We start from the raw sequence: 16,805 nt of genomic DNA, 5'->3' as shown, positions 1-16,805 counted from the left end.
AATCCTACGTGCGTCTTATGGTCAGTTGTGTCTTATGGAGTGAAAAATATGGTACTTGTTCCATTACACTCATTATTTCATATACCTCTATCGTATCTCTCCTCAGCGTCTCTTCTCCACGCTAAAGAGTCCTAAACTCTTTTTATCCTTTCGTCATAGGGGAATTGTTCCATCTCCTTTATCATTTTGGTCGCAGTTCTGTACCTTTTCTAATTCTGCTATATCTGTTTTTGAAATGTGGTAACCAGAACTGTACACAATACTTGCTGAGGTAGATCTTAAAAACATACGCGCGTGTGTACTTTTGTTCGTGCCACCGGCGCAAACAAAAGTACACCGGATTTTATAAGATACGCGCATAGCCTATAAAATCCGGGGTCGGCGCGCGCAAGGCTGTGCAAAATCGGCAGCCTGCGCGAGCCGCGCAGCCTGTCTCCATTCCCTCCGCGTCCCTCCACCTTCTCCTCCCTTCCCCTATCTACCCCACCCCCCAGCCCTACCTAAATCCCCCCCCTACCTTTGTTGGGCAAGTTACGCCTGCTTGAAGCTGTGCCTCGGCATCCCCCGGCACAGGCCGCAGTGCCGGGGGACTCGGGACCGCCCCCTGACCCCCGGACACGCCCCCTCCTGCCCCTTTTACGAAGCTCCGGGGCTTTGACCGCACCAGCGGCCTATGCAAAATAGGCCGCTGGTGCGCAAATGCCCTGTGCACGTAAATCCAGCAGGATTTACGCGCGCAGGGCTTTTAAAATCTAGCCCAAAATGAGGTTGCACTATGGAGTGATTATAGAGGCATTATGATATTTTCTGTTTTATTCTCCATTCCTTTCCTAATAATCCCTAGCATTCTATTTACTTTCTTGGTTACTGCTGCACACAGAAATACAAAAAAAAATTCCAGATATTTTTTAATCCTGACTAAACTTGAGCTGAGTCAATATGATGGACCTTTTTGGTCTTCATCTGCCATCACTTACAATGTTACTCTTTGATGTGGGACCCAGAAACTACTCAAAGAATTTCTGAATCCTCCTTTCCCCATCTCTGTCGGTCTATCTCGTTTCTTTGGCAGCAGTAATAGAACAGCTTGCTAGGTTTGACATTTGCAGTACAAATTCTAAGAGAGGCTGCCAGATGCAGGAAGTAGATCAAAAGGCCCACTTCCTAATGTAGACTAATTGCCTTTTAAAAAATTAAATATTACATTCTATGTGTGTGGATTCTTAGCCCATGTTAATAAATCCCTGCGTTCATAACAATTAAAGAACTTGTCTTGACTCCTTTAACTGACGTATTTATTTTCATTAGGGATTTTAGATGTGAGATAATTACAACAAATTCTCTCTCTCTCTCTCTCTCTCCACTAGTAATTTTAAAGAGCTTCAATATGAAATTCTAATTTTTATTTTCATTGTTGGCTGCTTGTTTCCGAAGCTAATATAGGATGCTGTAACATTGTTGCTAGTAAGCTCATGATAAAAAAAAAAAAAAGGGGGCGTGATTAGGATAATTTCCCTGCTCCTATATTGCATGGGTAATTTCTGCAAGGTGCGATAAATGTATTGCACCTGCGCTGTTTTTTGCTTCATGTGCTGATTAATATAACGCAGAGAGAGAAAGAGAGAGCACCTCTGTAGAGACCAATATTTCACTCTACTATTTATACCACCTTAAGAGGGGCATTTTTAACTCTGTTGAGGGGAGGTTTTCAAATACACAGTCAGAGGTACGAACAACAAAGTTGACATCTCTGAAGATTTTAAACAAGCGAGGTAGAGAGTGCATTGTACAAATCAACTCCTCTTGTACCTTTGATCAATTGAAACAGAAAATCTTCAGCAATGTCAGTTTTGTTGTTCGTACCTCCTACTGTGTATGTAAAACCAGCCCCCCCAAACTCCACTTTGAGTTAAAAGTACCTCCTCTTAGAGTGTTATAAATAGTAGAGTGACATATTTGTCTTTCCCTCCCTTCCTGCCTGAATAGCATGTGCGATAAAAACAGTTTCCCAGTAAAGCATCGCTATTGCGGGCACAACGCACAGAAAAATGGTGTAGTTATTTCTGGTGTTAAAACCTCTTTGCTCCATCTTTGTCATGGTTGGCCAGTTCTTCATTCCCTTGATCTTTTGTACTTTCTTTATCTTTGTAGCAGTGCTAATGCTGCTGATTATGTTGTGGTTTCCGGATAGTGACTTACCATATAGTTGGCAGGAGACAGCAGTTCATAAATTCAGATTCCTTTCTTCCCCACCTCTGTATTTCACTTCTGAGCTTATGTGTGGGCCTGCCACCTCCCATATGGATTCTTTCCATGAAGGGCCTGACTTAGCAAGGCCTTTTCTTATAGGTACAGAATGGGTGAAAAGCCTTAGGGGTAGATTTTACCAAATTACGCACACGCGTACTTTTGTTCGCGCACCAGGCGCAAACAAGAGTACGCGGGATTTTAATAGACATGCACTTAGCCGTTAAAATCTGGGATCGGCACACGCAGGCTGAGCAAAATCGGCAGCTTGCGCGTGCTGAGCCGTGCAGCCGGTTTCCGTTCCCTCCGCCTCCCCCTACCTTTATTCCAGAAGTTACGCCTGCTCGAGGCAGGTGTAACTAACGCACACGCTCGGGCCGGCTGCCGGCGCATCATGTTCTGGTCTGGGGGCTGGTCCGGAGGCTGCGACCACGCCCCCGGGCCAGAACCATGCCCGCAGCCCCACCCCCAGAACACCCCTGGATGACACGTCGCCGCGACATGCCCCCCCTCCCCCAGGAAAGCCCCGGGACTTACGCACATCCCAGGGCTTGCGCGCGCCACCGAGCCTATGCAACATAGGCTCGGCGCGCACAGGGGGGGATTTGGGGTAGGTTTTCAGGGGTTACGCATGTAACCCTTTGAAAATCTACCCCTTAGTGAATCAGGCCCCTAAATATTTAACATGAATGGTAAAGTGATAGAGCTATTAAAAGTGACAGTCTTATAAAGAAAAACCTACAATCGGGCAAGTCTTAAACAGTTAGGGCTCTGAATGTGAGGGATTCTTAATTGGCTGTATGGTACAAATGTATATGCTATAAAGTAACTTTCTGTTTTGTATGCCTGCCTTTAAACAGTCAGTAGCATGTATGTATATCTTCTTTAGATAACTACGGGTGCATTCAAGGAGCTTTTAAGGACAATGATTAACATCTCAAACTTTTTTTTTTAAATTTCCAGTTCCTTGTATAATCTCTCCAAAATGTATGCTTGATAAATTTCTTATTGATATTGGACCTCTTGCCACTGTATTCTGTATTTTTTTTCTCTCTACTGTATTCTTTCTGTGTGTTTTTTAAATGTCTTTATTTTCTTTTTCTTGGGTGTAAGTCTAGGCCCAGCAGATGTGATAATAAAGTGTATGTGTGCGTGTGTTTAATCTTGGCAAGTTCCTATAAAAGAGCACAGTACCATGTAACACAATCAGAATCCCCAGCCAGGTCTTCACGTCATCCAGTACGCTATTTTCTGTTCACCCAGTCCCCTTGTGTGTTGGGAGAAAGCCCATCTCCTGGCCATGCACTTCAGAAAATGTATTTCTGGTTGGACTTTGACAAAATGATTACTTAGTTTTCTGGTTGAATTGTTACATGGTGGAGGTTGGGGGGATCCTCAGAAGCACTGAGGAAATAAAAAAATGGCACTGCATTTCCATATATGTTAGGGCACATAGCTTTTTCCTGAGATGGCCACGTAATAGATGAGCAAATTCCAACCTATTTCTTATGCAGATGGTTCAGGTTTAGACTAGGATTGACTATTTATTTATTTAATTATTTATAAGCTTTTATATACCGTTGAACTTTGGGAACATCTCATCGGTTTACAGTAAACAAAAAATGCAGCTAACGAGCTTTACAGAGAACAATGAACAATCCATAAAGTTGAACAAGGTAGGGGGAAATAACATATAAAGGGGCGAATCAACTAGGGCGTATTGCAGGATTAGAACTGAACTAGAAGGTTCACCTATTGGTCTTCCAGTCATCTGACACTGGCTTGGCCGGATCCCTTTTTTTCCTCCTGGGGAAACTAAATATGCTGGGGGTTTTTTGCATGACTAAAAGATAAAGTTGTTCATAAAGTGAAAAACCTTATTAAAAATCCTGCATTAATGTCACCATAATGGGTCTTCTCCGCTTTCAAGATCAGGTTGATACCTGCGTTTCCATACATGCAGCTCTGTACATACAAGCACTTCTCTAGACTGGTGGTTTTCAACCCGGTCCTTGGAAACACATCTAGCTGGTCAGGTTTTCAGGATATCCACAATTAAATATTGATATGAGAGAATTGCATGCACTATCCCCATTGTATGTAAATCTGTCTCCTGTGTGTTCACTGTGGAGATCCTGAAACCCAGACTGGCTGGGTAGAGAACTTCTGCTCTAGACCTCTCATATAGTTGGAGCTTTCTGCAAGCACAAAGGAAACATGAAAGAGTTTTTTTTTTATTTTGCGCATTTGCAATACTCTCTTCTGCCCAGGTCAGGGGAAAGGAAGTTGAACTTTCAAGTAAACTGGGAAGGAGTTGTGGGGGGTTTGATTTTATCGAGGCTCAGCGGGGAATTACCAGCAAAACTCTAAAGTGCTGTACCCATTTTGACACATAGTATAACATTCTGTTCGGACATTCCTAAAACTGGTTTCTTTATGTAGAATTTGGCTACATGTGCTCTGGATATATGTTGTAGGAGATGTTCTCTGCAAAATCATTGGTGCGTAAGTATATCCGAGAACTCTGGCCAGATGTATTTAGTGCTATACATAAAATGACAGGCTCTACATTACAGATGGGCCCAATTCCAGGAAAAAGCCGGTATACCTTCTCTTCTTGGTGGCAAAACTCACTATAGTGGCCATGCTGTAAGCATATTAAATTTCTGGATCGTCTCACTGGGAAAACTGAAGACAAAAACATAAGATTCTGGTGGCTTTGAAGCAGTCATGTGACTGTTTACAACCTGTTTAATGTTCATCTAAAAGCCACAAATTCTGCAGACTTTGGACTTCTGATTGGCTACGTTCAACCTCATTAAAATATGGAAAAGATGCTGCATTTGTTTGCCATATTGTACGCATAATGTCTGTCTCCTTGAAGATCTGTTGACATCTTTATCTATCTGGAATTCAGTAAAACAGTTTGAAAGATATCTGTTCTAGTGTGATAAGCAGTGCACTCCGTAGCTTGTGGATGAAATGCAGAACAATTGGTGATCTAAAGCCCTGTCCTGTTGTATGTACATTGACAACTGCACACGAGTGGTCTGACACAGTGGTTTTGTTTCTTTTCGGAACAGGACAGCTGGGAGATTGTAGAGGGGCTGCGGGGCAGTATGAGTTATGCCCAGGAAGCACCGAAACAGGAAGGGTACCTGCTGAAGAAGAGAAAATGGCCACTGAAAGGCTGGCACAAGGTAGGCTAATGTTGGGTAGCTTCTGGTTTCACCATGATGTTCAGTATCTTTGTACATTGGTATTTTTATTGGAAAAAAGAGAAGTGCGTGTAGATTTTGCAAGAAGGACCTTGCTTTTAATTTTTGTATATGTGGGGTTCATCTATGATCTACTTTAACGGGGAAAAAACATGTTTATGGTTATAACCTCATTTTACTTGACAGGTAGAATCACTAAAGGGCACCAAAATCAGCCCCTCTGAAAAATGACCAGGGCTAAGATCCTGAAATGTGGTTGGCTACAGGGATGGAGTTGGGATGAGAGGGGGAAAAAAAGTTAGGAGTTTAGCACTGATTTTTGGCACTAGGCACTTAACTTAGGGGCCTAAATCTAGGCAAACTGCAAACTTAAATTTCGGCCCCTAAATTTAGACACTCTGATTAATTTTCAACGGCATTTAGCCAGATAATTCACGAGTTATTGGTTTAAATGCTGAGTTTTCAACATTTCCCCCAATTATCCGGCTAACGTTTAGGGGGCGATTTTGGGGTGGAGTTAAATTAGCCAGATGTTCAGAGTTATCTGGATAACTTATTCCGCTAGCTCTAGTCTTGCCATAGAGTAGTCTTAAAGAGAGCCAGCTATATTCAGTGGCATGGCTGCACCACAGAATATCCCTCCAAAGTTTGCCAGATAAGTGTATCCGGTTAACGTTGCAATCCGGCCAATAACTTAAGTATTACCCCCTGAGCATTTATTTTTGAAAAGTGACCACTCGGTGCCTATTGATTTAATCTGTCTCCCAGCTTTTAATTTTCTGAAAAGCCTGCAGGTCACTATTGACCCGTTGCTCTTCATCTATCCCTTTGTGTACTCTCCTACCATTTAACAGTCATAAAACACACTCTTCTCTTTCTGCACTCTCCTTTGTGCTTTTTTTTTTTTTTTTTTGCCAACTTGACTACTGTAAGAGCTGTCTCAAGGGCTTGCTAATACATTCCTTCAGTGTTTCCAATTCCTGCAGAACTCTGCAAACTGCTCTGCTGCCTCCCATGTCGTCGCTCGTGACATGATCTTGCTTCATGCACTTCTCCTCTGGCTTCCCATTAAATACAGAATAACCTCCAGGGTGCTAAAGTGTACCTGCAACTGCCCCCTTAGCCTTGTCCTGATGAGCTTTACCGTGCCTTTTTCTCTTTGTTGATTCTCAATCAAACACGGTTTCTCTATTCCTAGAATGTCCCATTTTTAAGCTTTCTCTCTTTCAAGTCTCCACCCTGTGGAATAAACTCCCCTCAAAAGCTGAGGATGCTAAATCTTTTTTTTCTCTTTCTCTTCCTTCGGGAGTAATCTTAAAATGTATCTAGTCCACCTGGTCTGACTTTGGTTGCCCATTTACCGTGCAGTTTCATACTGCTTTATAATATTTGCAAGCATTACTTTTAAGGTGCCCTGGTCAGAGGGCCATATAAAGACTGATTTAATAAGTGGCAGCTGGAACTATTTTACCCTGCGGTTTTCTGTCATGTAACTTTTTTTTTTTTTTTTTTTTTAAAGTAGAGCTTGATTTTATGCCATGTGGCCCAATATACTGGCAGCATTCTCTTTGTTCATCGGGGGCTTTATAGTAGCAGGATGTTCCAATCGTGTGTGCCTTCTTCACAGTACCGAAATAATGCCCAGGGCTGAATCATTCTTAGCCTTGCAGGTGCTCATGCTTCTGCTTGTGCCACAGGATTAAAACTCTGTTATAACAAACACATCCTGGCATGCCATGGAACAGTGATGAAATGCTTGTTTAGGCTTTCCAACATATGAAATGTTGGAAAGATTATGTAAAAGAAATCAATGTCTGTCTGTAGGCACAATAGCTCTCTCTCCAAAAAAGGATTGAAATTTATCAAATTTTGGCATGCAAGAAGAAAATGTGAATATCTCAGATGAATTTGAAAATCAGAAACATCAGGTCAGTATTTTTTTTTTTTTTTAGAGAACCAAGCCTCCAAAAAAACCGAATCATTCCTATTGCTTTCTATGGGAAACTGTTAGAAGCTGTTTATCTGTTAAAATGTCGACCATGTGTCTTTCCGAACGTCCCCTGCCACCCTACCAGACCTTTGCCCATAACACAGGCAGAGACAGAGAAAGGGAAAATAACCAAAGCAGCTGGCAAAGGATGGCACTTCCAAAGTGTTCCCTCCTTCCCAACCACTCCCACAGAAACAGGGAAAATAAATGAGGCAGCTTCTCAGTTTACCATACACACAACTTGGTGCGCACACTCTCTCACACACTCTCTCACACACACTCACACACACACTCACACACACACACACACACACACTTGCTACAACCACATTTTCCACCTACAGTCTTACTCCTATTTAAAAAAAAAAAACCTCACCCACAGCTCTTCATATGCAATCCTGCCTCTCCACAGAACCCCAACCACATACATCCGCCCCAATATACACACACTTAACCTTTCCCCCACATATGCATACACCCACACCCCTTCCACACATATCTATTTTATATAAATACCCAGCCACATACAGCCACCCACATACTGTCTCATAACCACATCTGCTACTTACACATAGGTCTACCCCCTCCAAAACACAACTCCTCCCACCCAAAAAAAAATCACATTCCACATCTATCCTCCAGATACCTCTCACACTAAACATAGCTCTGTGCCCTAATGTATAAACCTCACATCCTCGCACACTTCCTCTACCCACCCATCCATCCATCCACACATGCTAATGGATATTCCCCCCTCCATGCAATCGGACCTAGCATTGCACATGCCACACCCCTTCTATAAATCTATGATGGAAAGCATTCCCAAAGCCATGCTTCTGCATTCTCTACTTTAAAATGTTCTTGAGTGAAGACAAATTGGAAAACTAGCATATACTGCCAGATTCTTGTGGCCTGGATTGGCCACTGTTGGAGACAGGATGCTGGGCTTGATGGACCCTTGGTCTGACTCAGTATGGCATGTTCTTAGTCATTCTATTAATTACCATCAAATCACTTTTTGATCAAAAAAATACCTTTCATCTTTCTTTTCTAATGGCCATGCAGGAGTCCCCTGAAACATTCTCCAGATGGTATATGTATTTGTGTGGTTAATTGATGTATTTGTCACTTTCAGAGGTATTTCTTCTTGGACAAAGGAATCTTGAAATATGCGAAGGCTCAAGCTGATGTAAGTTGCTTTCGGTAGGAAATGGACTGTAGTAGTGATTATACACTGACTTGCATGGAAATAAGGTTAATAAAACAAAAATAAGGCGATAAATGTTTTATAGGACTAACAATTCATTTCTTGTTAACTGTCATGGAAGGGTCTTTTTTTTCAGTTGTAGATTTTCACAAGAAAATAATATAGCTAAAAATGACTGTCTACAAATTCCATTGTTCATGTGGCTATCATTTATTTACTTTTTCATAGATTGAGAAGGGGAAATTGCATGGCTGCATTGATGTTGGACTTTCTGTAATGTCCATAAAGAAGTCAACCAAATGCATTGATCTGGATACGGAGGAACATATCTACCATCTGAAGGTATATCTCTGGGTCAAATAGTGCTGTGCTTGAATGCATCTCCTAAATGAAATATGTCTGTCAAAACTGGTTGTGTGGAGTTTGCAACTGGAGTTCAATGAAAGTATAATTTGACCTTCAAAATCTATTTTATAAGCTAGCATTGTTTACTCTGCTACATGACCTGCCACATTTCCAGATCATTGGTTTGTGAGAAATGCTACAATGCTTTGTACTGTGAAAACATAAGACATTCCCTTCAAAGTACCAGAAACAGTAGATAGAACCTGGAGTGTGTTTTTATTTTATAAACAGTGCTGTGAGGATGTACACTTATCTCCTTTCTTGTCACGAAAATAACACGGCGAACTTTTGCAGATTTTTTTTGTTTATTTCCAATTCCTTACCAGTACAGACCTTTCTAAAGTGTTTGCTAGGTTGTTTTCCTTGATGGAGCATGGACAGTTTTACATGATATTCAAGATTAATTAAAGGCAGAGCATGGAGTGCATCTTGATGCAACCTTAAGGGTGAATTTTCAAAGGAGTTATGTGGGTAAACATAGCAATTTTCAAACGTCCATTTACATGCGTGAAACCTTTTGAAAATTTCCTCCTCACTGTTAAAGCTTATAAGCTGCTATAAATATGGTAAAAAGTGTTCATTTTTCAAGAAGCACAGGTTTGATGGCATTAGTGCGAAGACCAGGAGTCTGTCTGATGCTTTTCAGCAGGGGGACTATGTGCATCGGCCATGACTGCATTCCAGAATTGAGATCAGTCCTGATTTTGATGCATGTATCATCACGTAGAAAACATTTCCTGCTTTGTCTAAATTAAAATTTCAAAAGTCCATACTGCTTTATTTGAAATGGTTTTTTTTTCCTTTAAGTCAATGCTGCATGGAAAGTAGAAATGTTTGTAAGCCAATAGCTTTCAGGCTGGATACCACCCTCAAAATTTCACTCATTTGGTGCTCCCACTGACATCTGAAATACTGAATACCACAGTATCCTTCCCACTCAGGCTTACAGACCCTGCCATTAGGTTGTATTTCAAAAAAGGTTCCACAGTGGTACAAATTATAGCTCTCTGTGTACAAATGTGTCTCCTAGTGTTTAGTGAATATAACTAATCTAGACGTCACCCCTGTAAGTGGGTGGTGATTTGGAATTTCTGTTTGCAAGCTTTTAATGTCTGGTTAAATAATTTGGCTTGCACAATGCAGGCTGGAAACTCATGTTAATTAAATAAGAGAGAAGTACAAAGGTGCCTAATTTTATTATAGGGTTTTAATTTCCTGTTCTGTCCTGTTTTGGGTGGGGGGGGGGGGGGGAAACAATTGATAAATCGGGTTATTAGAATATTTTTTTCACATCACCAAAGAGGAAATGTTGCAGATTTGCAGTTTGTAAAATGTGGCCTGTTTAAGTGATCTAAAAAGCTATTGCATCTCAAAGCATGCCTTGAAAGTATGCTAGAGACTGTGTGAATCATAACACATGACAAGGCATGTCTTTGTAAAAGTGAGACACCCCAGGTGTGTTGCTTTGGCTTTGTACCTTCAGCGCCCAGGAAGTATTACAGCTGCACAACCTCTAGTATGGGTTATTTTTGATTTACACAAGATAATTTAAGTAATTTGTGAATAGCAAAACACTAAACAAATGTTCCTAGAATATATAAAATACCACCACGAATGCATTAAAATTTTGAGACATTCTTTCATTTCAGTAAAGCTACTGTCCAGTCAGATCTCAAGCTCTGTGCTAGAACTGGAAAATAAAGTCTGCAAGCTCCCTTCATAGCCAAAAGGCAACCCCTAGATGCCTGGGTGGCTGCAGCTTCGCAGCAAAAGGGGTTGCTGCATGCAGTCTGTGGGCTCTTCTGTTTCTCATCCTGTCACCATCTTATACCTGATGCTTTCTCCCCCATCCCTTTTGCCGCATTTTAAATTGCTTGAAAAACTCCGTTGCTTTGACCCTTAACTTTCTAGTGAGAGCAATTATTTGTATAACGAACAGTTTTCGAAGTATCACACCTTGCAGAAGACTGAGTACAGGGTGATAATACCCCCAAAACAAAAGTTTAAATTGGAGGGGACTGAGGAGTGGACCAGCAGACCCTGATATGTACCAACTTTACAAAAACAGGAAAAAGAAAGAGACATTGTTATTTTTTGTGTGTGTGTTCAAATAGAAGGCCACGTTAATGTTATTTCTGTCTCAGGCAGTTGGCTCTTCTCTATGACTGTTTAACATGGGGTGAGGCAACGCTGTTCACTGTGGTTGTCATCTGCTTTGACCAGTATAGGTTTTGTCTCTTCCCCCCACACACTCGAAATAATAATTCCCCAACTTGTTTCTTGGCTTGCAGTCCCAAACGCCTTGTATATTCATTTATGCTGACTGGAGTTTTCTATGTAGTCTCTGAATTAGAGCTTCAGTAATAGTTGCCATTTCCCCGGTAATATTACGATATGTTATTTCTAGGTAAAATCTCAGGAACTCTTTGAGGAATGGGTGGCAAAACTACGGGACCACAGACTATACCGTCAAAATGAAATTGCAATGTTTCCACAAAGCAATCATTTCTTTCCGCCAGCCACAGTCACGGACTCCCCATCTCCTTTTGACCCTGCTTCAGTCAGAAGGGTAATGGCTATGTTTTAAGTACTCGTCCATCTCTCAACCTATTGACTGAGATTTATTCTGACTTTTTGATATTTGCGAGGACAGTGCTGTTGGATGATGCTGGGAGAGCAGTTTGTCTTCCTTTGGAGAGTATCGCCATTGTCATGAGGATGGTTTGAGCACTGCAGGTTGCCAGCACCAAGTGTAAAGGGGTGTGAACATTTTCACATCTGATATGAAAAGTGAAAAACCCATAGTTTTTTTTTGCCATTCAGAATTTTTCGCAAAACAAAATTTGAGACTTTGCACGTGCGTGTAACTGGCATTAGCCAATTGTTATGTAATTTATATGTACTTCCACCTTTGAATATTGTTTTTCTTCATGAAAGATGGCGCTGAGAGCCTGCTGCCAAAAACCTCCTCATGAAATGGGCTCCCCCCTGCCTCCCACTCTCAAAAGCAAAAAGCCCCTGAAAGATTTTGTTCTTGCAGGAGTCGTTGACCAATTCCTCTCTGAAACAGGCAAGCGGCGTGATGCGGCAGAATTCAGTACAGGCTGGGAGTGGCCTGCCGTTTCCTTGTGTAGGCAGTGAAAGCCGGGTTCCCCTCTGGTTGCAGTCTTCTGAGGACATGGACAAGTGCGCTGAAGGTAACCTGATTGAAGATGTGCTGTCCTATTGGGGATTGCCAGCTGGTTAAAAGATAGAAAACAGAGAGCAGGGCTAAATGGTAAACTTTCCCAGTGGAGAAAGGTGAATAGTGGAGAGCCCAAGGGATCTGTTCCAGGACCATTGCTTTTTCATGTATTTATAAAAGACCTGGAAATGGGGAACAAGAAGTGAGGTTATCAACTTTGCCAATGAAACAGAATTATTCAAAGTTGTTAAATAACAAGAGGATTGTAAGGAATTGCAAGAGAACATTGCAAAACAGGGAGACTGGGCATGCAAATGACAAATGAAATTTAATGTGGACAAGTGCAAAGTGATGCACTTAGGGAAGAGTAACCCACATTTTAGCCACACAATGCAAGGTTCCACATTAGGAGTCACCATTCAGGAGATCTTGGTGTCATTGGTAAAAATACATTGAAATCTTCTGCTCAGTGAGCAGCAGCAACCAAGAAAGCAAATAGAATGCTAGGGATTATTAGGAAAGGACTGGAGAATAAAACAGAGAATATCATAATGCCTCTAACACTCCATGGTACAACCTCATCTTGAGTATTGTGTGCAGTTCTGGTCACCACATCTCAAGAAAGATATAGCAGAACTAGAAAAGGTACAGAGAAGGGCGACCAAAATGATAAAGGGGATGGAACAATTCTCCTATGAAAGGTTAAAGGGATTAGGACTCTTCAGCTTGGAGAAAAGACAGCTGAGAGGAGATATTATAGAGGTCTATAAAATAATGAATGGAATGGAATGAGAAAATCCTAATCAGTTCTATCGAAAAGTACAAAGACCAGGGGACACACAATGAAGTTACTAGGTAATACATTTAAAACTAATAAGAGAAAACATTTTTTTACTCAACACATAATTAAGCTCTGGAATTTGTTGCCAGAGGATGTGGTGAAAGCTATTAGTGTAGCTGCGTTTAAAAAAAAGTTTTGGATAAGTTCCTAGAGGAAAAATCCATTAACCATTATTAAGTTAGAGTTTCAAAAATCCACTGCTTATTCTTGAGATAAGTAGCTTGGACTCCAGCTACCGCTTGGGATCATGCCAGCTGCTGGTGCCCTGGATTGGCCACTGTTGGAAAAAGGATACTGGGCTTGATGGACCTTTGGTCTGATCAAGTATGGCAAATCTTATGTTCTTATGAAAACATCCTTTTTACTCCCCTGATGCAGTGAATTCTGCTTTCTCAATTTCTTAAGCTTTGATTGGAATCTTCCTAATGCTTATTGGAGGACTGGCTGTGTTCAATCATTTTTCTTTCTAGCAGTGTCGGTGTCTTTTTATTTTAAATATAGCAATGACAGAGTGAACCAACCTGATGCATGTGACTAGTCAAAATGCTATATAAATACATTTATTTTGGCAAATACATGTCATGCCAAAGCCAGATTGCGGTACATATATTACAAGGTACCAAAGATAATAGGAAAATATTTCTAATAAGTATGAGGAACTGAGCAGGGGATGATGAGTGGATAAGGGATGCTAGTTGTGACAGACTGTCTGTATATGAATGTTAACACTGGTCCACAAGTTACAAGTAGAGATGTGCTTCGTTTTTCGCCCAAGTTAGGAAATTCAACGAAATTTCCTAACTCGTTGTGGTTTCGGAGGCCCCGAAACCCGAAATGAATTTTCCCCGACTTTCGGGGAAATTTCGTTTTTCGGGGGAGAGGGACACTTTTTTTTTTTTTTTTTTTTTAATTAAAACCCACCCCAAACATTTAAATAAACTATAATACAACACCCCCCCTGATCCCGATCCCTCCCCAAGACTTACTAAGTACATCCCTGGTGATCCAGCGGGGTCCCGGGTTCCATTTGCCCTCCGTGCTACTTGCAAGCCGTGCTCTTTAAAATCATAAAATGGTGCCGAATAGCCTCTGAACTACCATGTCACAGGGGCTACCGGCGCCATTGGTCAGCCCCTGTCACATGGCCATCGACGCCATCTTGTGCTCCTGTCATGTGACTGGAGCTGACCAATGGTGCCGAAAGCCTCTGTGACATAGTATGGGCAAAGGCTATTGGCGCCATTTTGATTACTGGCAGCCGACAACGAAATCGCTTTTGGACCCCCGCTGGACCCCCAGGGATTATTGGCAAGCCTTGGGGGGGTCAGGAGGGGGCTCTTGACCTCCCCAAGGCTTGCCAATAATCCTGGGGGTCCAGCGGGGGTCCAAAAGCGATTTCGTTGTGCTCCAGTCACATGACAGGAGCACAAGATGGCGCCGATGGCCATGTGACAGGGGCTGACCAATGGCGCCGGTAGCCCCTGTGACTTGGTAGTTCAGAGGCTATTCGGCACCATTTTATGATTTTAAAGAGCATGGCTTGCAAGTAGCACGGAGGGCAAATGGAACCCGGGACCCCGCTGGATCACCAGGGATGTACTTAGTTAGTCTTGGGGAGGGATCGGGATGGGGGGGGTAGTTTGTAAACTTTGTATTTATGTAGAAAACTTTTTTTAAATGCTTGGGGCGGGTTTTCTTTAAGCTTCCTTTGCCGTTTTGTTTTTTGGCCCGGTTTCGGGTTTCCTCGTTTCGTTTTTCAAAAAAATGAATCGAGAAAACCCGAAATTTACCACGAGGTATCCGAGTCAAAAAACGACCCAGCAGAAAAAAACGAAGCACATCTCTAGTTACAAGTGCACCATCCAATACACAACAATGAGCTGTATTTGTTTCATATACCCTTCCTCACAGGACATTTTCTCCTTCTGGCTTTCTTGAAGGAAATGATGACAATGCTGCTTCTTTCTCCACAGATCTGTCTCGCTGTCACTCGTACTTATTGGACATGAATCAGCTGCTCCAGAACATGGAGGTTCTGCACAGAACTTATTCAGCTCCAGCTATAAATGCCTTTCGGGTCAGTATTTATTTATTTAAATGTACTTGTATTTCACTTGTCCCACAGTACACAGTGGATAACAATAAAACAATAATAAATAAAAACATCAAATATATTAACAGTGATAAAACATAAAATGTGATTAAACAATATAAAATAAATACATTTATAAGCGCAATAAAACTAATGCATAAAATAAACAATCACATAAGTCATCCAATTTAAAACAAAACATCTACATTTCCTGTTACTGTTCTTCAACTCCTTGCTGACCCTATAGCCTTTCAGAACTAGTTTAATTATAGTGAAGCAGTCCTTCCTGGGTGGGGTTAAGATACTTTCCTAGGGACTGTTTATAAATGTGTCTGGATATGGAATTTCTTTGTCCTCATTCTTCGTTAGTTTTATAACACACTTGATTTTTTTCCCATTCTTATGAAAGGGTGGTTCTTTCGAAAGTCCCAAAAAGGAGAAAACATCTCACAGGAGGGGGTGGCGGACGAAAGGCATGGGGAAAGATGCCAAAGGAACATTGCAGGTAATAACGTGACCTTTATTTATAACATTCCTGTAACAAAATCTTTGTACTATTTGAAGATGCTTATTTCCACTTGCTGGATGTTCATTTAAACATTCAATTAACTTTCTCCTAGGATAAGTATATTCAAGGTCTGTGAAGACCTAGCAGAGATTATCAGTGTGGGAGCCATTTTTAATTTCCTCTTCTTTTTATGTCCAGGTGTAAAAAGGACATGAGCACTTTTTTTTTTTTTTTTAATTGAGATTAAAATGAAAAAAGGGGAGGCCTTGCTAAAATGCTGCTCATTTTTAAAGCACCACTAGATATGCAAGACTAACTGCAATCAATGGCCTCTGTATTAGTTTTCTGTGATTAACACCCCTCCCCCACTCAGGGTAGGGTGCATGCCTTATTCTGAATTGGGTCTTGAAGTCATTACAGGACTTTGAATCACAGTCCCTTAAACTAACCAATGGATCATTTATCCAACAATAGAAATTCTCTTCATTAAACAAAGTAGATGGTTTTTATTTGTTTTGTTCTGATTTTTTAAATTTGATAAAAATATGAATGCACATAGAAATATTACATGTGCCCAAATTGCTTTTCAGACCATTGTTACTCAATTATAAACTGAGGCTTCAGTTACGTACAATGTGTTTTATTTCTCTAGCTAGTTGGTGAGAGCTGGTCTCTGATTTTCAGTTCCTTTTACACTGAATTGATTATGCTGATGGCTAAAGGTTTTCCAGCTATATATATTGAAGACATCTTACCAGCCAGTGTTTGCTCTGTAGGTTCCTTCAGTGTTTGCTGGCCCCATGAGACTGCACGCCTCCAACCCAAACCTATCAACCATAGACTATGCAGACGAGAAAAACTACTCTGACGGCTCGGAGTCCCCAGCAGAGTTTGCCAGAATGCAGGAAGATGTGTGTAATATTGCACAGAAAGGTGAACGCTGCGTACGGATGTGTTGATCTCACGTCAGCCACTGTGATGTTTGAAATCTGTTTTATAATATCCAGATTCTTTGCCAGTTACCTGGCACTTGCATAGTTTTCTTCTGAAGCTTGCAGATGCTGATTGGGATGTGTAGGCAACATAGACATTAGAGATCTCAAAATGTAATTG

General features: G+C 41.3%; 1 protein-coding gene across 6 annotated transcripts in view; it reads left to right on the top strand.

Annotated features, from left to right (window-relative positions):
* OSBPL3 (oxysterol binding protein like 3) overlaps positions 1–16,805 on the top strand; it is a 261,110-nt gene that overhangs the window by 169,117 nt on the left and 75,188 nt on the right. For 4 of the 6 annotated variants that reach the window (XM_029589130.1, XM_029589125.1, XM_029589127.1 and 1 more), the window contains 8 exons: positions 5,331–5,447; positions 8,591–8,644; positions 8,891–9,004; positions 11,475–11,636; positions 12,108–12,264; positions 15,066–15,169; positions 15,594–15,689; positions 16,469–16,625. In XM_029589130.1, coding sequence (XP_029444990.1) covers positions 5,331–5,447; positions 8,591–8,644; positions 8,891–9,004; positions 11,475–11,636; positions 12,108–12,264; positions 15,066–15,169; positions 15,594–15,689; positions 16,469–16,625 — 961 coding nt within the window. The remainder of the gene's footprint in view (positions 1–5,330; positions 5,448–8,590; positions 8,645–8,890; positions 9,005–11,474; positions 11,637–12,107; positions 12,265–15,065; positions 15,170–15,593; positions 15,690–16,468; positions 16,626–16,805) is intronic. The other 2 variants (XM_029589131.1, XM_029589129.1) reach the window with 1 other exon arrangement.

Source organism: Rhinatrema bivittatum, chromosome 2 (assembly GCF_901001135.1).
Source record: "Rhinatrema bivittatum chromosome 2, aRhiBiv1.1, whole genome shotgun sequence".
Lineage (NCBI taxonomy): Eukaryota > Metazoa > Chordata > Amphibia > Gymnophiona > Rhinatrematidae > Rhinatrema > Rhinatrema bivittatum.
Note: the sequence above shows the minus strand (reverse complement) of the source record. Positions and strands in the feature narration are given on the sequence as shown.